The sequence below is a fragment of the Pelophylax lessonae genome (genome assembly GCF_965119305.1).
Source record: "Pelophylax lessonae genome assembly, chromosome: 4".
Taxonomy (NCBI): domain Eukaryota; kingdom Metazoa; phylum Chordata; class Amphibia; order Anura; family Ranidae; genus Pelophylax; species Pelophylax lessonae.
The window spans coordinates 254,234,079-254,257,003 of NC_138771.1; the positions used below are offsets into that span (position 1 = coordinate 254,234,079).

Below are 22,925 nucleotides of genomic sequence, written 5' to 3' on the forward strand. Positions count from 1 at the left end.
GCCTAATGGTGTGTGGGGACCGTCCCTCGGCCCACTTAGGCAAATCCAAGGGTAACCCCCTCTCATACTCCTATTAAGAAGAATTGGCTTCCAAGTATTGCACCCAGGGTTTCCATCTCATCTTAACCTGATCCTCTGTATTTCCCAATACGGCAGATAGTTCTTCCATTTTAAAAATCTTGTTAACCTTCGAGCACCACAGCTTAAAAGTTGGAGTCAAAGTCTGTTTCCAGAAGATAGGTATGCAAGCTTTTGCCGCATTGAGAAAGCGCAGAGTCAGGGATTTCCTATAGCTCTTTATTGAACTTCTTGTTAAATGTAGCAGGCACATTGCAGGATCGTCTGATATATCTACATTGGTCATGAGTTTTATAGCTAATGCTATTTTTGTCCAGAATGAACGTATTCTTTTACACTCCCAGAATATATGCAGCATATTTCCATCCTCCAATCCACAACGCCAACATTTTTCTGACACCGTCTCGTCTATTTTGTGTAATATTGATGGGACTCTATACCATCTGGTTAGAATTTTGTATCCTGTTTCTTGAATTTTGCTATCCAGTGAGGATTGATGAACCAATCTCAACATCTTATTTATTTGCTCTTTTGACTATCTAATTCCTGCTCCCATTTTTGTATGAACGGTAATTGCTGGTCCCCTTCATCCTCTGACAATTGTGTGTAGAACACTGAGATCAAATGACCCGTCGACTTACCCGATCTGCACATGTTTTCAAAATCAGTCAACTCTCGTGCTACATACCCTTTCTGCTGAACCGATCTGATAAAGTTATACAACTGGTAAACGCTAAAGTAATCCAGCGCCTCTCCCGGGCCCGCCCTAAGCTCTTCTAGGGAGGGCATGGGGCCATTTTGCCATATATCGAAGAGACGCCTTCTACCCTCCTGCGCCCACCTACGAATTCTCGCATTTATACAGCCCGGGGGGAAATCTGGATTTCCCAAGATCGGTATCATTGGGGACGGGCCAGGGGCTACCTTCCAATGAGACTGAATTCTCCTTGTTTCCTTTATAGTTGCTCCTACTGTAGGATGTTTAAAAATGTCATCTTTAGGTTCAAACACCGACCATGGGCTGGGGGAGTTAACTGTCCTGTTTCCCCATTCTCTAAATCAACCCAGCGTTTGGTAAATGTATTACAATGCCAGTCTGTTACCCTTACCATATGGACCGCCCTATAATATCTCAAGATATCTGGCAATCCCATACCGCCTCTTGCTTTAGGCAAGGACAACGTCTGCATCTTAATTCTCGGGGGCTTATTTGCCCAAATATATGAGCAAAATAAGCCTTTAATTGATTGAAAAAATTCTTTTGGAACCGCGATCGGAATTGCCTGCATTATGTACAAGATTCGGGGTAGCACATTCATCTTGATTACACTACACCGCCCGAACCAGGTCAGTGCTAAAAGTTGCCATGCTCTCAGATCTGCTTTAATCTTTCCTAACAACGGAAGATAGTTCTTTCTATAAAGTTCCAAAGGGTCTGCCGTAAGCTGAGTTCCTAGGTATTTTAGCGTATCTGAGGCCCATTGAAACGGAAACGTTTGGAGTAATCTTTCTTCTTGGTTAGATAAGGATACATTAAGTGCCGCTGATTTAGTTAAATTTATTTTATAGTTAGAAAACCCGCTGGAAGTTTGAAGGGCTTCCAATATATTTGGTAGGGAAAGGGTTGGATTAGTCGCAAAAAATAAAAGGTCATCCGCAAAAGCGGCCACCTTGTGTTGTTCATCTCCACTTTGAATTCCTGTTATATCCGGGGAATTCCGTATCATACACAGCAGGGGTTCTAAAGACAAAATAAATATAAGGGGGGACAATGGACACCCCTGCCGGGTGCCATTGGAAATTGAAAAATAATTTGATCTCCATTCATTTACCCTTACCGCTGCTGTAGGAACCGTATAAAGTGCCAAAATAAATTGCAGCATTTGTGGACCCAGGCCTATGTGTGACAGGGTGGCCCGGATAAAATCCCACGCCACCCTGTCAAAAGCTTTCTCCGAATCTGCCGCTAAGAGAACCAACTTCTTCCGTGATGTACGTGCCAAATGTATTAAGTCTATGGCTCGGATTTTATTATCCCGGGCCTCCCGGGTAGGGACAAAACCCACTTGGTCAAAGTGAACCAGGTCCGCCATATGTGGTAGGAGCCGATTTGCTAGTATTCTCGAGTACAATTTAGTATCTACATTTATCAAAGATATCGGGCGATAGCTCCCACAGCACAGAGGGTCTTTGTCCTCTTTAAGAATTAAGGTGATATGCGCCCTCAGAGAATCCAATGGGAACATTGTTCCTCTTCCGACTTCATTAAAATGGAGCAAAAGAGGGCTCTTTAAACGTTCCCAAAATTTCTGATAGTAAATTAGAGTAAATCCATCCGGACCGGGAGCTTTATGTGCTTTGGTCTGTGAGAGTGCGGCGGATACTTCCTCCCCCGATATCTCACCCTCCAATGCAAGTGCTTGATCCTCCGTTAGTGTACTCATGCCTGAATCCCGTATATACTTCTCTACCTGATTCCCCTTATCTGGAGTTTTCTTTCCTCCTATTTCTGGAAGATTATACAATGCCCGATAAAAGGAGCAGAACTCTTCTGATATCTCAGCCGATGTACTGTGTGTACCTCCCCTCCTTTAGTATTTCGGATACGTAAGATTTGCGTTTGTCTTTTTGGGCCCCTCAATGCACGAGCCAACATCGCACCAGGTTTATTTGCGTACTCGTAAAAATGCCTTTTTATCCACAACATATTTCGCAATGTCTTTTGAAAGAGCAATTTGTTCAATTCCTCCCTTGCTTGCGTGAGTGGAATCAACTGAACTTCTGCAAGTGTTCTCTTGTGTTGTCTACTCAATTGCTCTATCTTAAATAGATATTCTCTGATTTTCGCCTCCCGCTCCCTTTTACACTGTCAACCCAACTGGATCAATACCCCCCTTATGACACACTTGTGCGCCTCCCAGACAGCTGAGGGTGAGATCGAGTCCACTGTATTTTCTGTAAAGTAATTATTTAGCGCCTCGTTTATCGCCTCCTCAGCTTCTGGGGATTGTAATATCGCTTCGTTTATCCGCCATGACCTTGGGCTACATACCTTCGCTTCCCACTCTATACTCACATACGCTGGGAAATGATCTGAAATTGAAAAATCCCCTATATCTGAGTCTGTCACCAACGGCAAGTCTGATTGAGTAACCAGAATTCTATCGATCCGGCTATATCCAGAATTATCCGGCTATATGCATCGTGGATTGGAGAATAGAAAGTATAATTTCTCTCTCCTGGGTGCATCAATCTCCACGGATCGACCAAACCCAGGAGGGAAATTTCTCGCTGCATCCTTCGTAATTTTACAAATGACATGGCTGAGCTTTTCTTAGAAGTATCTATCAATGGTTCTGGGGCATAGTTGAAGTCTCCCCCCATTACTAAATGCCCCTCCCGGAATTACAGTATAACTGGAAGCAATTTCTGCAAGAATATTACATGATCGTAATTGGGGAAGTATGCATTCAAGAGGGTTACCTCCACACATCCTATACACCCCTTCACCATCACAAACCTGCCCATTGGATCAGCCAATTCTTATTTAAACTTCCAAGTCAAAGAACCTGATATTAAAATACTCACTCCCTTTGACTTAGCAATAGGAGATGTAGCGTGATACGCCCATGGAAAATCCTTATTACAGAATTTTGGTACGGCGTCTTTACGAAAGTATGTCTCCTGGACAAAGGCTATATGCGTAGCATCTCGTTTTAGATCCCCCATAAAGCGCCTACGTTTCTGAGGAGTGGATAGACCCCTAACATTATAGGTCGTAATCTTGCACCCTGATGTCATCTTATGGGTTCTCTCCCCTCCCACTGCCATCGTTGGCGGTCCCCACACACCCGCACAGCAAAACAAGAAAAAGAGAAAATACAAAAAAAAAAACCCACTCACTTAGGTATGTATGTACAATATAATGCCCACCCCCCTATCCCCTTCTAATGGTTTATCTAAACCAGCGCACACAGGCGCTAACTATTAGGGGGATCGTGGTTCCCAAGACGCCGCGAGAAAGCCACTGTATCTGGGCACCCCTCTTCAATAGAAAAAAGCAAAAATAGGATGAGAGAACACCACCGCCCCTCCCCCCCTCACGTGGGGAGAAGACGTGGTCTCAGTCCCCCTAAGGTCCAAAAAGAAATTAAAACTATTGAAGTTTAGAGTACCCACATAAGGAGCCGTGTTCTGGTAGGTGGTTGCCTCTATTCTCGTAATATCTACGTCCTACTCCCCCTCCCTCCACTTCGGTAACCCCTTCCTGAGCCTCCCCATCCAAAGAGAGAGAAGAACACCAGGAAAAAAAAAAAACAGGAAGAGACATACAAAAGAACTTTTACTTGTATTATTTAATCATAGTCTAGTTTAACAACCCCCCCCCCCCTCTACTGGGAGTGGTGTGGTCCAGTAAAGTCGAGACACCCCACTCCCCCTGGGGGACGGTATCCCTAGTCCCAGGATCACCCCTGGCAAGGAGATTATCCGGTTGGATGCAGCCAGAAGAAAAAAGAAAACAAAATTTATGCTATATCTAAGGCCTCCCACACACCTTATACTCCTAATGGGTCATTAATTCCCCTCTCCCTGTCCCTTCCCTCTCCCCCCATCCCCCTTAGTATGGGTCCCATGATTCCCCCTACCCGTCTTCCTCAAGTTCCAGCCACTGCCCATTACCCCAGGCCCCAATAGCCACACTGCTTCATTCCAACATTGAAATTAAAAATGGGTCCCGGGAAACTCCCTCATATTCACTAGTAATTGCCTTTTGACCGCGTCTAATCACTATCCCCTATACTCAAAAAACCACCCCCCTAGTGAGAAAAATACAATATTACTCATCGTGACACAACTACTTATTTGCTCTTTATGTGTCCCCCTACAAAACCCCCCCCCCCAAAAAAAAAAAAACGCCCCTTCAGTGCCTCCACCTCAATTCCCCCCCAACCCTCGTGACCTATAAGATCGTGCTACGGCCCCCACTAGGACCGAGCTCGAAAATTAACATAGAAGCCTCCTTGAGGCTATAATAGTGTGCTAACAAAAAAAACACAAAAAAAAAAAAAAAAAAAAGAAAACAGAAACTCAAACCACAAACATTTCTTATATGTGCAAATACTAGAGAAAAAGAAATAAAAAAAAACCCACACTCAAAAAAAATAAAAATATATATAAAAATAAAAAAAAACATAGACATGCGTCTACACCCTGAACACTCCCCCAACCCTTAAAAGGTTGACCCAGAATTGTCCACGGTCCCTGGGCAAGGAAGAAAAAAAAAAAAAAAAGAAAAACAATAAATTCCGGTCGAATAAAGGGTATTGAGGACCATAATCATCCTAGCCCCCCCCCCCCCCGGGAAAAAAAAAGGAGGAAAAAAGCCTCCATACAGAAAAAAAAAACCATCAAAGGGTAGGAGGGGGTGGAATGGGCCGGGGATCTAAATGCCCAGCTCTATATCCCAGGGAAGGGAAGAGAATTTTGAATCTGTCTCTTATCTGTCTTTTATGCCTCCTGTCCTGAGCGCATATTTCCTTCTGCTCCTGTCTTCTCCTGGTTTCTCCTGCATTGTATGGCTGGATTCCTATAATAGTTCGCCGAATTATGACTTCCCAGCACCGCCAACCAGTCACTAACATGGATCGGGGTACTCCCCAAAAATGTGAGCCCGGGCAGCTGATCTGGCCATTTCAATATGAAAATGTCTCTGTCCTTCACCACCTTCAAATGGAAAGGATGACCCCAAAAGTAAGTTGCCCCCCCCTTTCTTATCACCTCTAAAAGGGGTTTGATTGCAGCTCTCATCTTTAAGGTACCCCGTGACAGGTCTGGCAGTAGTTTTAGCTGAGCTCCTTCATATTCGATCAGCCCTTTTGCCCAAGCTTGTCTCATTATGTCCTCTTTAAGTGAGAACAAGTGCATCCTAATTAAGACATCTGGGATTAATTCTACCTCCGACCTTCTGGGTGCTTTAACCCTGTGCACTCTATCGATTTCCAGTTTTTCCAATTGGGGTCTCTCCAACAAACCATTCAAAATGGCCACTACTGTAGCTCTAAGTTCTGTGCCCTTAATGGACTCTGGTAGGCCTCCGCAACCGAATATTTTTCCTTCGACTGCGGTTCTCACCGTCATCCTGCTGCAATTGTAACAGGGTGACTTGTTTTTGAAACAGAGCCCGTGAGTTTTCCAATTCAGAAATTCTGCTCTCATAATCACATTGTACTGTCTCTGCATTCCCCATCCTGATTTCTATTTGATCAACTTTTTGTTTTAAGCCACAAATTTCCGTTTTAATGTCACTCACAATTGCCGCGGCCATATCCTGAATGTCCTGTTTCGTCGGGATCTGCCTTACAAACTCACCCCACTCCTCTGTCGATGGTATTTGCAACTGTTGTCGCAGATTTTGGGGCTCCTCAGGCACCTCCATCCTTTGTTCCTGCGGATTATCCATTGCTGGGGTCTTCCTCCCGCTGTACATCCACAGCGTACCCTCTGTCCACCCGCTGCAGCCGCCACACAGTAGACCTCACAGCCCACAACCACCTCCGTACGTCGCGGTGCCCGATCGGCACCTGTCAGGGGAGGGAGGGGGAGAGCTGACTAACTCGCTGGACGGCTCTCTCACCCACCGCACGAAGCTCCTGCTGCTCGGCGTCTCACGACGCCATTGTCAACCACGCCCCAAACTACTAGTTTTAAAGAGACAGTGGTCTCAAAATTTTTTGCTGGACTGTGAAAAAATTATTGTGGAGTAATTGAAGATGGGGCAATCAAATGCCTGAAAGATGCAAAGATAGCTGAAATGAGAGACCGGATTCTATGGATGGAGGGGATGTTACCCCCTGAACGAGCCCCATCCATGCCCGAACAGAATCTGCTAAAGAGAAAGGTTGTTGTCCTTAGCAACACTCAGGCAAATGCGGATTTTCAGCGGAGCTTTGCAGCTCAACAAAAGGCTCACCAAGAGAGCATGGCAGGCTGGAAACAGAGACGCCAGCAGCAAATGGAGGTCATCGGTTTGGAGGAAACCGAGTATGTGTGCAGGGCTGAGTTGGATGCCTTGCAACGGAAAATGGAAAAAAAGGAACACGCCCTGGAGTTGCTTAGGATGGAGCATAGAAACTTGCAGGCTCAGGTGTTACAGTGGGAAGAATCCACTGCTCTTCTTTTTTCCGAGTTACAAAAACGTGGAGAAACTATAATGGAGAAAGATACCATCCTCATGGAAAAGGAAATTGAAATTAAGACTTTGCAGAAGCAAAGTATGCGTGATATGTTGGAGTTGCGTAATCAGCTGGAAAAAAGTCTTCAGTCTTTGGAAGCTACAAAAATAGACCTCAGGGGACGCAGGAACAGAATGTCGCTCTGAAAACGACATTGTCTCTCAGTTACAAGGAGAAAAATGAGAGAGAGGCTAAATTACTGAGTACTGTGTATGAGCTCACCATTTTGAGCAATGTGGTAGATGAATTGCGTACGGACTGTGAAAGTTGGAAAGATGAAGCCCAACGTGTCCAGCAGCAGCTAAAGGAGAAAGAAGCCTGTGTGGCAGAATTACATTCTCATTCCCAGGAACTAGCCAATGAGGTGAAGGCTCTTATGCAGGGAAAAGGAGATTCTGAACACAAGAGAAAAAAAATAGAGGCACAACTGCAGGAATCGCAAGTCAAGGTGTCAGAAGGTGACCGATTGTGTGCTAAGCTGTCAGAGAAGGCAAACCGACTGCAGGTAGAGTTGGACAATGTTGCAAATCAGCTTTCTCAAGCAGACAGCAAATCTAGAGAAATTGCCAAAGATTTTTCTATCTTGGAATCGCAGCTGCAAGACACGCAGGAACTCTTACAGGAAGAGAGGTGTCAAAGGCTGAGTTTGAGCACAAAACAAAAAACAAATGGAAGATGAGAAAAATGGCTTCCTGGAACAATTAAAAGAGGAGGAGGAAGCAAAGAAAAACCTATCAGAGCAAGTCGCAACATTGCAAGCTCAGATAGCGGATATGAAAAAACGCATGGAAGAAAGCGTTGGTTCATTAGAAAATGTTGAAAATGTGAAAAAGAAGTTTGATCAGATGCTTGGTGAGGAGAAGACTGTGTCTGCAAAATATGCAGAAGAACGCGACCGTGCAGAAGCGGAGGCGCGTGATAAAGAGAGCAAAGCCCTGTTCTTGGCTCGCTCCTTGGAGGAAGCTCTAGAGTGTAAGATTGAACTAGAAAGAGTTAACAAACAGCTGTGTACAGAAATGGAAGATTTGGTCAGCTCCAAGGATGATGTTGGGAAAAGCGTTCAGGAGCTAGAAAAGTCTAAACGAGCCTTAGAACAGCAAGTAGAAGAGATGAAGATTCAGTTGGAAGAATTTGAAGAGGAATTACAGGCAACAGAGGATCTGTCCCAAAGAGGGGATAGTGTGCCTGATGCAGTTTTTAAAAGGATCAGTGTTTTGGGGTCTGTCCTGAGTGAGCATCAGAAATGTGATGACATGTTGTTTGAAGCACCCCTTTGGATTAAACAGTTCCTTCAAAAATGTCAAGCACTGGAAAATGTATCGTTGGAACTTCAGCAAGTAAAGGAGCTGTGTAAGAAATGTGATGATTTCTCAGTTCAGGCTGAAAGTCTAGTGAAAAACGCAAGTGATATAAATCTTGGAGAAAAAAGCAAACACCACCTAGTGGAGAAAACTAAGACAAGTGATATAAATCTTGGAGAAAAAAGCAAACACCACCTAGTGGAGAAAACTAAGGCTGTTGGTGGAAATGTGAAGCAAATGAATTTCAAGTGCCTTTCAGGGAATATTTCCAAAATGGAACCGGTGAAAGACAGGTGGCAGAAGTTTGATCGTGATCTTGAGATACATTCCATGTGGAGTTCAGATAAAGAAAAGGAACCAGGTGACCTTGAGCGGTCAAATAGTTCAGCAGAAAGTGCATTGAAGAAACCTGTAATAGACTGCGTTGTTGCCTTTGACCCATATGTTGGTGGAAGGAAAGTTGATGATGTCTCTGGAAAAAGGAACAGGGGTCACTTTGAAGAAATGTGTGACAGCCTGTTGTCGCAAATGGAAGGCCCTCTGCACAGCATCTTAGAGCAAGCTGAGCTCAAGAAAGAAGATCATTCCCTTTTACAACAAAGAGTCAATGATTGTGTACAGCTGTATGGAGAGGCAACTCAAGTCACAGAGGGACGTCAAGAGTCCCTACTTGGATCAAAGCCAAGTGAAGCAGAGGTTCTCAAAGTTTTGTGGAAATCATTTATTGATTGCAGAGAGAGGCGGCTCAAAAATGTTGAAGACTTTAAGACTAGCACAATTGAGTTGCCTATGGATCACGGTCCTCCTTGGTGGATAGGACAGACGGTTATGCAGGACAAACTTGAGAAGGATTGAAATGATGCTAAAAATGCAGTTGAAGAATGTGTATATGAGATGAAGGACAAGTTGTCTGACATTTATGAGAAATCTGTCAATGAAGATGACAGAAACAGTTTCATCCTGAAGCTTAAAGATACTAGGAGGCTTATCAGTGAGAGTCAATAGAAGTGCCTGACACGTGCGTGCCTGGAAAACTGTGTCCCAACCCTAGGGTTGAAACAAGAGGGGGGGTATGTGACAGGAAGTCAGGTAAATCTGTGGATGTAGTCACAGACAGGAGATAGGTTTCCACATGGTTTAGAAAATTCACCAATTACTATAGGGTGTCGGCTGCAGAGGTAGCCAGGACGGCTTAAGGAAGTTGAAAGGCCTTCAGCTGTTTGGAATGAGGAAGTTAAGGCCTCTATAATTTGTCCAAAGGAAGTCCTATTGATTGCTGCCTCCTGATGCCGTGTGGGCTGGGGAGAGGAGGACAGTCAGATGTGTGCCTCCCGACGCTGTGAGAGCCTGGGAGAAGGATTGCTGCCTCCTGACGCCGTGTGGGTAGCGGAGGACAATCAGATGGGTGCCCCCTGAAGCTGTGTGAGCATAGGAGGGGAAGACCTCCTAAAAGCAATGTGCACTGAGGAGGGTAACAAGTGTGGAGACTACTCAAGGATCGTTTCTATGTGAAAAGAAACCAATGGACATTTCCTGTGTGAAGGGGAAATTAATAAAGTGTGAAGACTTCTCAAGGTGAGAAAATGAACTATTTCTATGTGGAAGAAATAAATTAACTGTTTGTTATGTGAAGAGACAAGCAAAGGGATATGGTCAATGTGAAGAGGAAAAGGGACATGTTCAATGGACATTTGTTGTGTGAAGAAAAAACATGGACTATTGAGTGTCTGCTGTAGGATCAGCAAAGTTTGCCCAACAGTAGGTTGGAGACAGACTCCGTAGGTAGGTTCCTGTATGTGAGAAGGTAGCCGCCCACAGTGGCAAGGATTTATTTTGTGTTTTATTTTTATTTTGATGTTTTTGAAGCTTGCACTTGTGTGAAGAGAATTGCAAGAATAAACCAAACTGTTGTTTGCAACCACTTCTCGGCTATCTCCCTGTGTAAACGCACCCCCCCAAGGGGTCATCCACGCCTACCACCGAGCTAATCTCCCACAATATCCAAACATCATTTCACGTAAATGGAACTATAAACACATCAACCCGGGGATACTCCATATTACCAATTGCCAAAACAATTTTTGTTACAATGTCTACACTTTTATTATATACAATTTTTTTTTTTTAAACTATCCCCAACATATAAGAACAAAGGATCTTTTGCATTTGAAATACACAAATATATACAACACATAAACATAGAAAGACAAAATATACAAAGTCCAGATCAGTCTACGCGTTTCAAGGTGCTTCTTCTTCCTCAGGACTGAAGAATGAACTTTTAATGTACATATTAGAGAAAGATAAGGATCAAAAAATACACAAAACAACAATAATCACTTACCTGGCTTCCATTACACTAGCTGGAATCTTGCCAGTATTCTGAAATATCTTTACAGCTTTCTCTACGTCCTGCTGTGCCTGAGACTGTGTCTGTACAGGAGGAAAAGAAGCAATAAGCTGTAGCTAAATGACAACAAACCATACAATGGGACAGATAAACATAACCTTTTTCAAGTTTTAAAGAGATGCTGTCACTTGCTCATTTAGGGCAAAATGAAAGTGCCTTCTGATAGCTCACCTTTTTAGCAAAGTCTACTCATTAATCCGTGAAACTCTGCCACCAGCTTTCTATGCTGGAGCCCTGGGATCCAGGTATTGGGGAGCATGTAACCTCTCCCAATTGATAGTGCTCAGAGCAGCTAATAAAGGAGGAAAATGAATTTATCCACCTGATAAACATATAGGGTAGACTCTGCAGCAGGGAGACAATGAGGGAGCATGGATCAGTTAGCATAGCTTCTTGGGGGTGGGTGGGTTACTAGGAGGCAATGCAACTCTGCCCTGAATTGGCCAGGTGACATTGACTTTAACTAGCAGACATCAGGAATCTGTGGTGTTACATACCCAGGCACATGTCCAATTGCCAAGGGAATAGTAATCGACATCCCCTGTTTGACAGCTGGGAGCTTGCACGTACTGGTTGGGGGACTGTGCTGTCTCTAGGTGTGCAAGCTACAAAAAATGTAAGTCTTCCCAGTTTTTTTTTGTTTAAAACTATATTTAATTACGTGGATACTATTAGGAAACATTTTTGTGAAGAAAAAAAAAAAAAACGGTCAGACAACAAGGGCCCCAGAAAGGCTACTGTGACAACTGGGTCTGAAAAAAATAAAAAAAAAACAACAACAAGAGAAAAAAGCCTCTACTGAAAACTGCTTTTTAAAGTAACTCCTGGTGTATGGTGAATGGTCTCAGGTACACAAAGATTTGTTGCATTAAAGTGAATGCCAAGGGTCTTAAATGCAAGTCAGTTACAACAGTGCATACAAACCCTATAAGAGGAATGTTTTCACACCTGATCTTTATCTGATCCAACTGACAGGTCCTCATACAATCCCATGTCTTCAATAGACACCTGGAAGAGAATAATACACACAGTAAAAATAAAAGCCGCGTAGTAAACAGAGATTTTGAGTCGTTGGGACACCTCAGGTATTGTACCTTCATGTCCGCAAGCCGAGTCTTAGCCAGTGTAACATATTCCATCAACAAAGAGCGGAATTTTGTGGGTACAAATGGCGAATGCAGGATATGGACCTGGAAGTAAATGAAAAACATCCACAGAGACTGGAAAAAGTATCAGTAAAGGCAGCAAATTCTAGATTCTGAGATCTTGGTAGCAGAAGTGAAGGACCACGGTACAAGCAGAACTGCTCAAGACTTTCCAGCTGTAAACGCCAGACATGGGTGCTGTGCCAGCTGTAAAGGTTTACAATAAAATTTTATTAATCTGAACCAATGGTGAAACCCCAAAAATGACAAATAAAATTAATAGTGTACTGTAGCAAGTGAAACCTTATAGTTTACACAAATAAATGGTAAATCGTGAAATCCCTATCTGGGGTGTGATATAAACACAGATAAATAATTGACAATAGCTCAGGTGTCTCAATTCCAAAAAAAAATAAATGTGCAATAATCCCAAAGGGATGTGCAAAGAGTCCCGTATATAGTGTCTCAAATATAAAGTCCGTTAAATCCAAGTGTTGAGAAACAAACGTAGATAACTCCAGGTGATAGGATGAAGATAAGATAAATAAGGTGCTTAAAACAAAACCACGTGTCTAACACTTATATCTTATGTCCCACCACCTTTAGGGTTTGCTTCTTACCAGCAGTATAGGGCAGAAAAAACAGCCACCTCAAGAATATTGACTCTTCGTGTTGTGAGAGAGATGATACGCTATTCCCACACCTTGTGGAAGAGATATAATTAGCCTCTTACCAGATGGATAAAGATCCGAGGTGTGTATCTGTCCCCTTTAGGGGACTCTCTCCCCCCATCACATTGTGGCGGGAGGAGAGCGTCCCCTAAAGGGGACAGATACACACCTTGGATCTTTATCCATCTGGTAAGAGGCTAATTATATCTCTTCCACAAGGTGTGGGAATAGCGTATCATCTCTCTCACAACACGAGGAGTCAATATTCTTGAGGTGGCTGTTTTTTTCTGCCCTATACTGCTGGTAAGAAGCAAACCCTAAAGGTGGTGGGACATAAGATATAAGCGTTAAGTGGGGTACACACTAGTAGAAAATCTGCCAAAAATTCCCGTCCGAGGTAAAATCGTACGATTCCCGGCTAGTGTGTACACAACTTTCAGCAGCCGATGCCGACATTTTCAATGAAAAAAAAACCGAGGGACAAACACCAAAATTTTTATTGTCCGTCCCCAGACGACCAATTTTCATTTAATGTGTATGCAGTACGTCCGTGAAAAATCGTATACGAAAGACCGCGCATGATCTGAAGTTGCTGGCAACCCGGAAGTCTAGGAACAAATGTCCCAAAAAAAGAAATCGGACAAGAAATTTCGTGAACATTTATGCACTGTCAACTAAAAACAGTAATGAATGCTGAGCAAGAGAGAGAAAAATTGGAGGATATTTCGTCCGATTTCCGTCAAGTGTGTACGGGCCTTTAGACACATGGTTTTGTTTAAAGCACCTTATTTATCTTATCTTCATCCTATCACCTGGAGTTATCTATGTTTGTTTCTCAACACTTGGATTTAACGGACTTTATATTTGAGACATTATATACGGGACTCTTTGCACATCCCTTTGGGATTATTGCACATTTATTTTTTTGTTGGAATTGAGACACCCGAGCTATTGTCAATTATTTATCTGTGTTTATATCACACCCCAGAGAGGGATTTAATGATTTACCATTTATGTGTGTAAACTATAAGGTTTCATTTGCTACAGTACACTATTAATTTTATTTATCATTTTTGTGTTTTGACACTTTAGAGTGACACCTACATTTTTTAGCGCACCAGACTATTTATTTCATTATTTCCAAACCATTATTTGGTTGCAGCTTTATTCACTATATCAGCGCACCCTTTATACATTTTTCAATGGTGAAACCCCACCCTCGCAGACTTGGTTACTCCAATATTGCAATCCGCTCATAAAACAGGCGCAATTAGAAGACAAAGAAAACAGGGAGGTGCATTGTTAGATCTGATCATTTTGTCTCCACGTGAAAATTGTATTTTGATTGCTACAACTCTGACCAACACACTTTATATAAATATCTCCTACCTTCCCTGTCTCCTTTGTTTCTAGGATTACCCGCAGTTTTTGGACATGTCAGAGGAGAAGTGGAGTCTGGCAGGAGTCACCGTATTGGAAGAAATGCAAAGGCTCACCTTTAAGTATTGTGGTGCTTCAAATGGAACCAAATCAGAAAGAAACTTCAAGAGGAAGACTAAAGACTTCTTGCTGGTGCTCTGGTGGGAGCTGGCAGAACCAAACGTGCCCTGTAAAAATTGAATTTTTGTAAAATCTTACCGTAAAATTTCTTTCTCTGAGTCCTCCGACAGTCGCCGCCCATTCACACAGTCTTCACTTATGGGGTATTGACTTCCTCTCCACAGGAGTTTCTAGGCATAAGACTTGTAAAAGAACAATAAATCTACATAATCACACCCATGGGAGCTGTCCTTCTAATCCAATACCCCCCCCTGCAATAGCCATCCCAATTCAGTTTGGTCGCAAGCAGTGACAGTGTATAAGAACCCTAGAAGAGGGGCGGGGGCGGCGACAGTCGGAGGACTCAGAGAAAGGAATTTTACTGTAAGATTTTACAAAAATTAAGTTTTCTCTTACGTCCTCCGATAGTCGCCGCCCATTCACACAGTCTTCACTTATGGGGACGTCCCAAAGCAGTGTAGACATGAGGGGTGGGCAACTCAACGCAGAACCCACATCAGAGAAAGGAACCTTACAAGACAGAAAGGTAACCTTCTGGGTAACAAAAACAGGGCTCAGCAAGAGCAACAACCCAGGAAAACAAATAACCAAGGGGAAAAACAACCCCAACAGCCAGGAACCCACACAAAACCAGGGTTTCCTATGGCACTGTTGCACAGAGAACTTTGCGGCCAAAGGAGGCATCAGCTGACGCCAGAACATCAAGTTTGTAGAATTTGGAAAAGGTGTGCACCGACGGCCAAGACGCAGCCTTGCACACCTGGGCCACCGAAGCCTGATGCCGGAAGGCCCAGGACGCACTCACCGCTCTGGTAGAATGCGCCTTGACAGGAAAGGGAGGAACCCGTTCCCGCAACGAATAGGCCTGTACAATGGTCTGTCTGATCCATTTGGCAATGGTTGCCGCAGACGCAGCCATACGCTTCCGAGGACCCTCAGGAAGAACAAAGAGAATTCGATTTTCTAAAAGATTCAGTCAACGACAGGTACACCCTGATCGCCCTGACAACATCCAGAGAATGCAAGGCAACCTCTTTAGGATGCTTAGGGTTCGCACAAAGCGAAGGCAAAACAATGTCCTCATTGAGGTGAAAATCCGAAACCACCTTTGGTAGAAAGGACAGATTAGGTCGCAAGACCACCTTATCCCTATGAATCACCAGGTAAGGGGAACGGCAAGACAACGCAGCCAACTCCGACACTCTGCGAGCAGAAGTGATGGCCACCAGGAACGCAACCTTCTTGGATAGCATAGGTAACGAAATTTCCCTGATGTTTTCAAACGGGGAACGCTGCAACACGGACAGAACCAAGTTCAAGTCCCATGGAGGCAAGGGTTCCCTTCTAGGAGGGGCCAAGTGACGCACCCCCTGAATAAAGGTGCGAATCAAGGAATCAGACGCCACAGGGCGCTGGAAAAGAATAGCCAGTGCAGAGACCTGGCCCTTAAGTGTGGCCAACGCAAGGCGCTGGTCCACACCAGTCTGGAGGAAGGCTAACACCCTCACCAACCGAGTAGGAATGAGGAGAGAAACCCCTGGACTCACACCAGGCAAAATAAGCCTTCCATGTACGGTAATAAACCTTACCAGAAGAGGCTTTTCTAGCCTTGATCAAAGTAGGAATGACCTCTGAGGAGAGACCCCTGTCTCTCAGGACCCGGCTTTCAACAGCCACGCCGTTAAAGCCAGCGACTGTAAAGCAGGATGGAAGATCGGTCCCTGAGACAGCAGATCTTCCCGCATTGGCAGCTGCCACGGAGGCTCCACGGCCAGGTGAACGATGTCCGCATACCAGGACCGGCGAGGCCAGTCCGGCGCTACCAGAATCACCAGTGCTTGGTCCGAGGCCAGCCTGCAAAGGAACCTGGACAACAACTGAATCGGAGGAAAGGCATAGATCAGACGGTACTGATGCCAAGGCACTACCAACGCGTCCGAGGCGTCTGCCAGAGGATCGCCCGTTCTTGCTACGAACCTTTCCACCTTGCGGTTTAGCCGAGACGCGAACAGATCCACATCCGGGGATCCCACAGCATTTGAAATACCTCCGGGAGTAGGGACCATTCCCCCTGGTCCAGGGTCTGGCTGCTCAGATAATCGGCCTGCCAATTCTCCACACCCGGAATGTGCACTGCCAATATCGCCGGGACATGAGTCTCGGACCAAGAAAGAATACTGGTCACCTCCTGGGCCGCCCGGGCACTCCTGGTGCCCCCTTGGTGGTTGATGTACGCCACTGCAGTGGCATTGTTCGTCTGCACCCGTACAGGGTGGCCCTGAAGACGATCCGACCAATGGATCAAGCACAGCCTGATAGCTCTTAATTCCAAAATGTTTATCGGGAGGGAGGATTCCTCCTCCGACCAAGTGCCCTGGGCAGACAGGTTGCCCAGACCACCCCCCCAGCCCGACAGGCTGGCATTCGTGGTCATCACCGTCCACAGGATCGAAGGATTTCCCGTCTGACACCGCCGGGGACTGAAGCCACCACAAGAGATCCATTCTGGTTTGGCGACTCAGAGACACTCTCAGGTCCAAGGACTGAGGTAGTCTGTCCCATCTGGCCAGGATCTCCGCTTGGAGAGCTTGCGTGTGAAACTGTGCAAATGGTATCGCCTCGAAAGCTGACACCATCAACCCCAGGGACCGCATACAGGTCCTGAGTGACAAGGATTCGTTGTCCCTGAGGGACCTGACCTCGTTCAGTAGGGCCCAGAGCTTGTCCTCTGGCAAGAACACCTTTGCTTGAGCAGAGTCCAGAACCATTCCCAGATACGGGAGACGAACCGAAGGCGACAAGGTCGACTTCTGAACGTTGATTGTCCAACCAAACTCCCGAAGCGTCTGGACCGTAGTGGACAGATCGCGCAGCAGGCTCTGAATGGCTCGATCTTAACAGGAGATCGTCCAGATATCCCAAGACCGCAATGCCCTGTGCCTGCAACAGACCCAGAACAGGCACCACTTTGGTAAAGACCCTTGGAGCCGAAGCGAGATTGAAAGGTAACGCCACCAGCTGGTAATGTTCCTCCGCGATAGCGACTCGGAGGTACCTCTGATGACCCTCGAAAATGGGGATGTGTAGATACGCATCCTTCAGGTCTATGGAGGCCAGGAACTCCCCCGGATTCAGGGAGGCCACCACTGAGCGGATTGATTCCATGCGGAATTTCCGAACGCGCATGAAGCGGTTCAGCGCCTTTAAGTCCAGAATCGGACGCACTTTGCCCTCCTTTCTGGAAACCACACCCTGGGCGAAAAGATCCTGGACCGCCTGATGCAGGTCCTGTAACCGCCCTGGGGTCAAATGAAGATTTGAGGGAAAGAATCTGTCTCCTGGCCGGGAAAGAAATTTGATCTTGTACCCTGACCGAATGTTTTCCTAAACCCACCTGTCCGTGATTCGGAGCAGCCAAGGTTGGAGGAAACCGCGCAAACGTCCCCCCACCCCTGAAATGGGTGAGGGCACCCCTTCAGGCAGAGGTGGACTGAGCCGCCGTCCCAGCCTGGCCGGATTTCTGTTTGCCGAGCCAGGGCTTTTTCTGGCTACCTTGGCCCCTGAAGGGTTTTCCCTTGTTCTGTGCCTTGAAGGCACGAAAGGACCCTTGAGTAGGTTTAAAGGAGGGGGCCCGCTTACCGCGGGAAAATTTCCCCTTAGGGTTCTGGGGTAGCAAAGTGCTCTTACCCCCTTTGACTCCTTTAACCGATTCATCCGAGGAGTCCCCAAAAAGGCGAGACCCCGCATAGGGGATGTCAGCCACCGTCTTCCTGGATTTTTGGTCAGCCGACCAGCTTTTCAACCAGATTAAGCGACGGTTAATCACAGCGACACTGGATAGGCGTATCGCCAAAGGAGCCTCATTTAGAGCCGCATCGCACAAATACATGACCCAGTGATAAATCTGATCCACCATCTCCACTGTAGTGGTAGGGGCAGAGTCGGCCACGAGGGTGCGTTTGAGCACCTTGGTCCAATCCGCCACAGCCTGAGCCACCATTACAGAGGCAAAAATAGGCTTGAGCATGGAACCCGCCACCATGTAGGAATGTCGGGCAAGAGATTCCAGCCTCCTATCAGTAGGGTCCCTAAACACCGGAGAGTCCTCGGTGGGGACCAGGGTAGCTTTGTTCAATCTGGCCACCGTGTGATCCACTTTAGGAGGCACACACCGGCGCGCAGCCGTAGTAGACGCAAAAGGGTAGAGAAGTTGAAACTTCCTAGGCACCAAGAAGGTGTGTTTTATAATTTAAATCTTTTTTTTATTTTATCGTTGCTGAAAGTTACAAACAATGTGTTACACAATGTGTTTTAAATTACGCCATAGCTCATTCACCGCATGGTGAAACTCTGCAGGGCAAGGAAAAAACCTGCGCCGTCTTGCGGTTCCTGTGTGTACCAAAAGAGGACACAACGCCCGGAGAAGTGGGCTCATCCTCCAAATGTAGTGTTTCCTTTACTGCTAGGATCAACTCATCCATAGCTGCGCGTTCTTCGGGCTACCCGGGGGGGGGGGGGGGGGGGGGAGTCATCCACCCCTGCAACCTCCGCCTCCCCCTCAGACTCCATCGGGTGCTGAGAAGAGCGAGACCCCGAAAGGGCCACGCTACCTACAGCAACCATTCCACACTCAGAATCAGAAGAAAGGGAAATCCTAGGCCTTTTCCTAGCAGCACGTTCAGACAGGAGCACATCCATTTTTGACACCAAAGTTGCCACAACAGCAGCCAAATTAGTGACGGTAGAGGATTCAGAGGATCCTGAATCCCCCACCAAAGCTGGAGGGAATCTGCTGTCCTGGGATTCCATAACAGAAATAAAAAAGTTTTTTTTTTTTTGAATTGGCCCTTTAAGAGCGCCGCGGACCCCTGCAGCGCACCGCTATAGAGACCGTGAGACACAGACCCCCCGCAGGGACAAAAGTGACCAGGAAGATTGCACAAAGTAGGACAAGAAAAGAACAATAGGACAGCACCCCACATTGTGTTACCAGCTCCTTCGGTCGGCTCTGTGAGAAAGAAGGAAGTGATGTCCCCGCCGGAGGCTGAACTCAGGCTGCAGGCCAAGGGAAAATGGATGCCTATGGAAAACTATGGGAGGCTTCGGCAAGATGGCCGCTGACATGTGCTCTGAACGAGCAAATGCCAGACGCAAGATGGTGCCGCAAGGCGCCAAAACCACTACATAGCATGCTGTACAAACGCCCATAATGAAGCCAGACATGCTGCTCACACCTAAAATGGCGGACCGGCTGTTTTTAACCCCACAGCGGTTGCCGCATGTGTCTGCACCTCCAAGCACCCTAAAGTGACCTCAGGAGAGGGACCCCCAAAACCCCACACAGCGCTGCTGTGAGAGAATAAACCCCCGCAGGGACCGGGACAGGGAGCCCAAAAACGCACAGACATAGGGGACACCACAGACACTCAGGACTGCCGACCCCAGAAAAAGGCCCCACACAGAATGTACTTACCTGTACCCGATGGCGTGGGGTGCCTCATATCAAGCGGGAAACCGCCCACCCTCAGATGGTAGTGGAGTGCCGCCAGCCAGAAACGCAGGACACTAGTAGTGCACGGACAAACCTATGCTGTGTCCAGTGAGGTAGCCACCTCACATGGCTGCATCCCTGAGGACAGGGATGGGTCGTTTGTGAGGCCAGGGCGAACACATAGCCTGCGAAAAAGCTCGATGGCGGGCTGGGATTCCATCTGACCCTCTGTCCTGGATAACCAGGACGATCAGTCCGATTCCCAGCTCCGCAGACGCGTCTTCATCCGAAGATCCAACTAACTAGCGCTGATCAAACAAACAGCTAGTAATGTAAAGAAAAAACGACATTTCTGGAAAATAAATCATAAAAGAAAAAAAAAAGGAAGGCTGAGACTGTAGCCTCAGCACAGGGAAGCCTATCCACTCCTAAGCTAGGTAGAAGACAAACTGAATTGGGATGGCTATTGCAGGGGGGTATTGGACTAGAAGGACAGCCCCCATGGGTGTGATTATGTAGATGTATTGTTCTTTTACAAGTCTTATGCCTAGAAACTCCTGTGGAGAGGAAGTCAATACCCCATAAGTGAAGACTGTGTGAATGGGCGGCGACTGTCGGAAGACATAAGAGAAATCAAAAAGCAAGTTATGGCACAGCCAATCCTTTAACTCAGTTAAAAAAGTCCTGATTTCTGCTATATCCCACCTTCATCTTCATAAAAGACAGTAATAAACAAGTGTGTGATCACCCAAAGTGGAGAAAATCGGACAAAACACGTAAAGCACCACATGTCATTTCCGCTTTCGACTGACACGCACTTCCGGTGGCTGGAACGCACCGCATTCCGGAAGTGTGCCGCAATAGAGGATTGTTTCGGCTGACTGCACTGATTATCAATGCCGTTTTTACTTCTGTATTGTGAGTACCACTCTTACATTTAATAAAGGATATGTTTTAATAGTACTTCACTATATGAGGCTTCTGTTTCTTCCATACGGTCCGGATCTCCTTACAAAACACCCCCCATTCTGAGTGGGTATTATTTACTGGAGATTGTTGCCCCATATCCCTGAGGTGGATCCAGCTGGGAAATCCATTGAGGATCGTTGTGCCCTGATGTGATTACCCCTTGAGTATTACGCCCATCACCCCCGTAGGGTACTGATTTCTGGTGAGTGCGGGTAATATTGGAAAGCACCAAGGCTACTTCACCAGCATAACCCCCATCCCCCCCCCCCCCCCCCCCGTGGATCACCTCAAGATTTTCCATTTTCAGATCCCTAAGATTATTCACCATATGGACTATTATTTTACATGCACCTGGCTATTTATGCACTAAGCCACTTCATTAGTTTATTCCCACACGTATCACTATCCTTCTGATCCAGGAAACGTTTTTGGGACTATCCACTTATTTAAGTTATTCTTAGTGTTAATCACTGTTTTTTTCTGCACCATTTACTGGATCTGTTTTCACTGCAGTTTGTCCCTGTATTTATAACACATTGTATTTATCACACCACCAATTTCACCAGCTCTCTGGAATCAATTTATTAGTATACCCTTACCATTACTTGTATATAAAGGTTCACCTCTGTGGTATTATTTAAATTAATAAGGTTCTTTGCACCTCCATTTTTCTGCACAGTGTGTTTTCTTTGTGGTATTATTCACCATGGGTTAATACCACCTACTGCACTTAAGCACTGATCATTACTTTTTGGCACTTCAATATATATATTTATTTATTTCATGAATATATGTTATGGTGTGTTTTGTTAATTATATATTCTGCACCAATCTATCTACATATGGTATAAACCACTTTAGTTTACATTACCTATTCCGTCATATTTATTATAAATTATTCAAATAACGGAATTTTTGTAAAATCTTACCTGTAAAATTCCTTTCTCTGAGTCCTCCGACAGTCGCCGCCACTTCATATTCATCACTAATGGGGTTATTGACTTTTGCTCCGCAGGAGTAGCTAGGCAACAAAATTTGTTAATTTCAAAGCTTTTAGCATATCCCACCCCTAGGGGGTGGTCCCCTCAGTCAATACCTCCCTGCTTCCTGCATTCCCAACTCAGTTTCAGTAGCATAGCAGTAGAGTACATAAACAAACCCCAAAAGAGGGGCGGGGGCGGCGACTGTTGGAGGACTCAGAGAAAGGAATTTTACAAAAATTCCGTTTTCTCTCACGTCCTCCGACAGTCGCCGCCACTTCATATTCATCACTAATGGAGACGTCCCATAGCAGTGTAGACATGAGGGGTGGGAAAAAACGCAGCCGCGCCTAAAGCAACGCAGAACCCACAACAGAGAAAAGGAACCTTACCAAAGTAAGAGAACCAACTGGGCAACAGGAAAAAAACGTGCTCAACAGGAGCAACAACCCAGGAAAACAAGTAACCTAGGGATAAAGACATCCCAACAGCCAAGGACCCAAAACAAGGGGCCCTAAGGCACTGCCGCACTAAGAACTTTGCGGCCAAAGGAAGCATCCGCCGATGCCTGAACATCCACCTTGTAGAATTTGGAGAAGGTGTGAACTGACGACCAAGTCGCCGCCTTACACACCTGGGCCACAGAAGCCTGATGACGATAGGCCCAAGACGTACTCAGAGACCTGGTAGAGTGCGCCTTCACAGGGAAAGGGGGAACCTTCCCCTTCAAAGAATAGGCTTGCAGAATGGTCTGTCTGATCCATTTGGCGATGGTCGCAGCCGACGCTGCCATGCCCTTCCGAGGACCCTCTGGAAGAACAAAAAGAGAATCCGACTTGCGAAAGGATTTCGACGATGACAGGTAAACCCTGATTGCCCGAACAACATCCAAGGAATGCAAAGCCACCTCCCTTGGATGCTTAGGCTTCACGCAAAGCGAAGGCAAGACAATGTCCTCATTGAGGTGAAAATCCGAGATCCTCTTCGGAAGAAAAGAAGGGTAAGGTCGTAAGACCACCTTATCCAAGTGAATCACCAAGTAGGGAGAGCTGCAGGACAAGGCCTCCAGCTCCGATACCCTGTGAGCC

At 45.9% G+C, this 22,925-nt stretch overlaps 1 protein-coding gene across 1 annotated transcript in view; it reads right to left on the minus strand.

The window, feature by feature from the left end:
- Nucleotides 1–22,925, minus strand: part of FANCA (FA complementation group A) — a gene marked incomplete at its 3' end in the record, with an annotated part of 185,566 nt that overhangs the window by 110,085 nt on the left and 52,556 nt on the right. Inside the window, exons 15-18 of the mRNA XM_082257122.1 lie at nucleotides 14,334–14,444; nucleotides 12,116–12,211; nucleotides 11,970–12,029; nucleotides 10,956–11,044 (exon numbers count right to left, since the gene is read on the minus strand). Coding sequence (XP_082113248.1) covers nucleotides 10,956–11,044; nucleotides 11,970–12,029; nucleotides 12,116–12,211; nucleotides 14,334–14,444 — 356 coding nt within the window. The remainder of the gene's footprint in view (nucleotides 1–10,955; nucleotides 11,045–11,969; nucleotides 12,030–12,115; nucleotides 12,212–14,333; nucleotides 14,445–22,925) is intronic.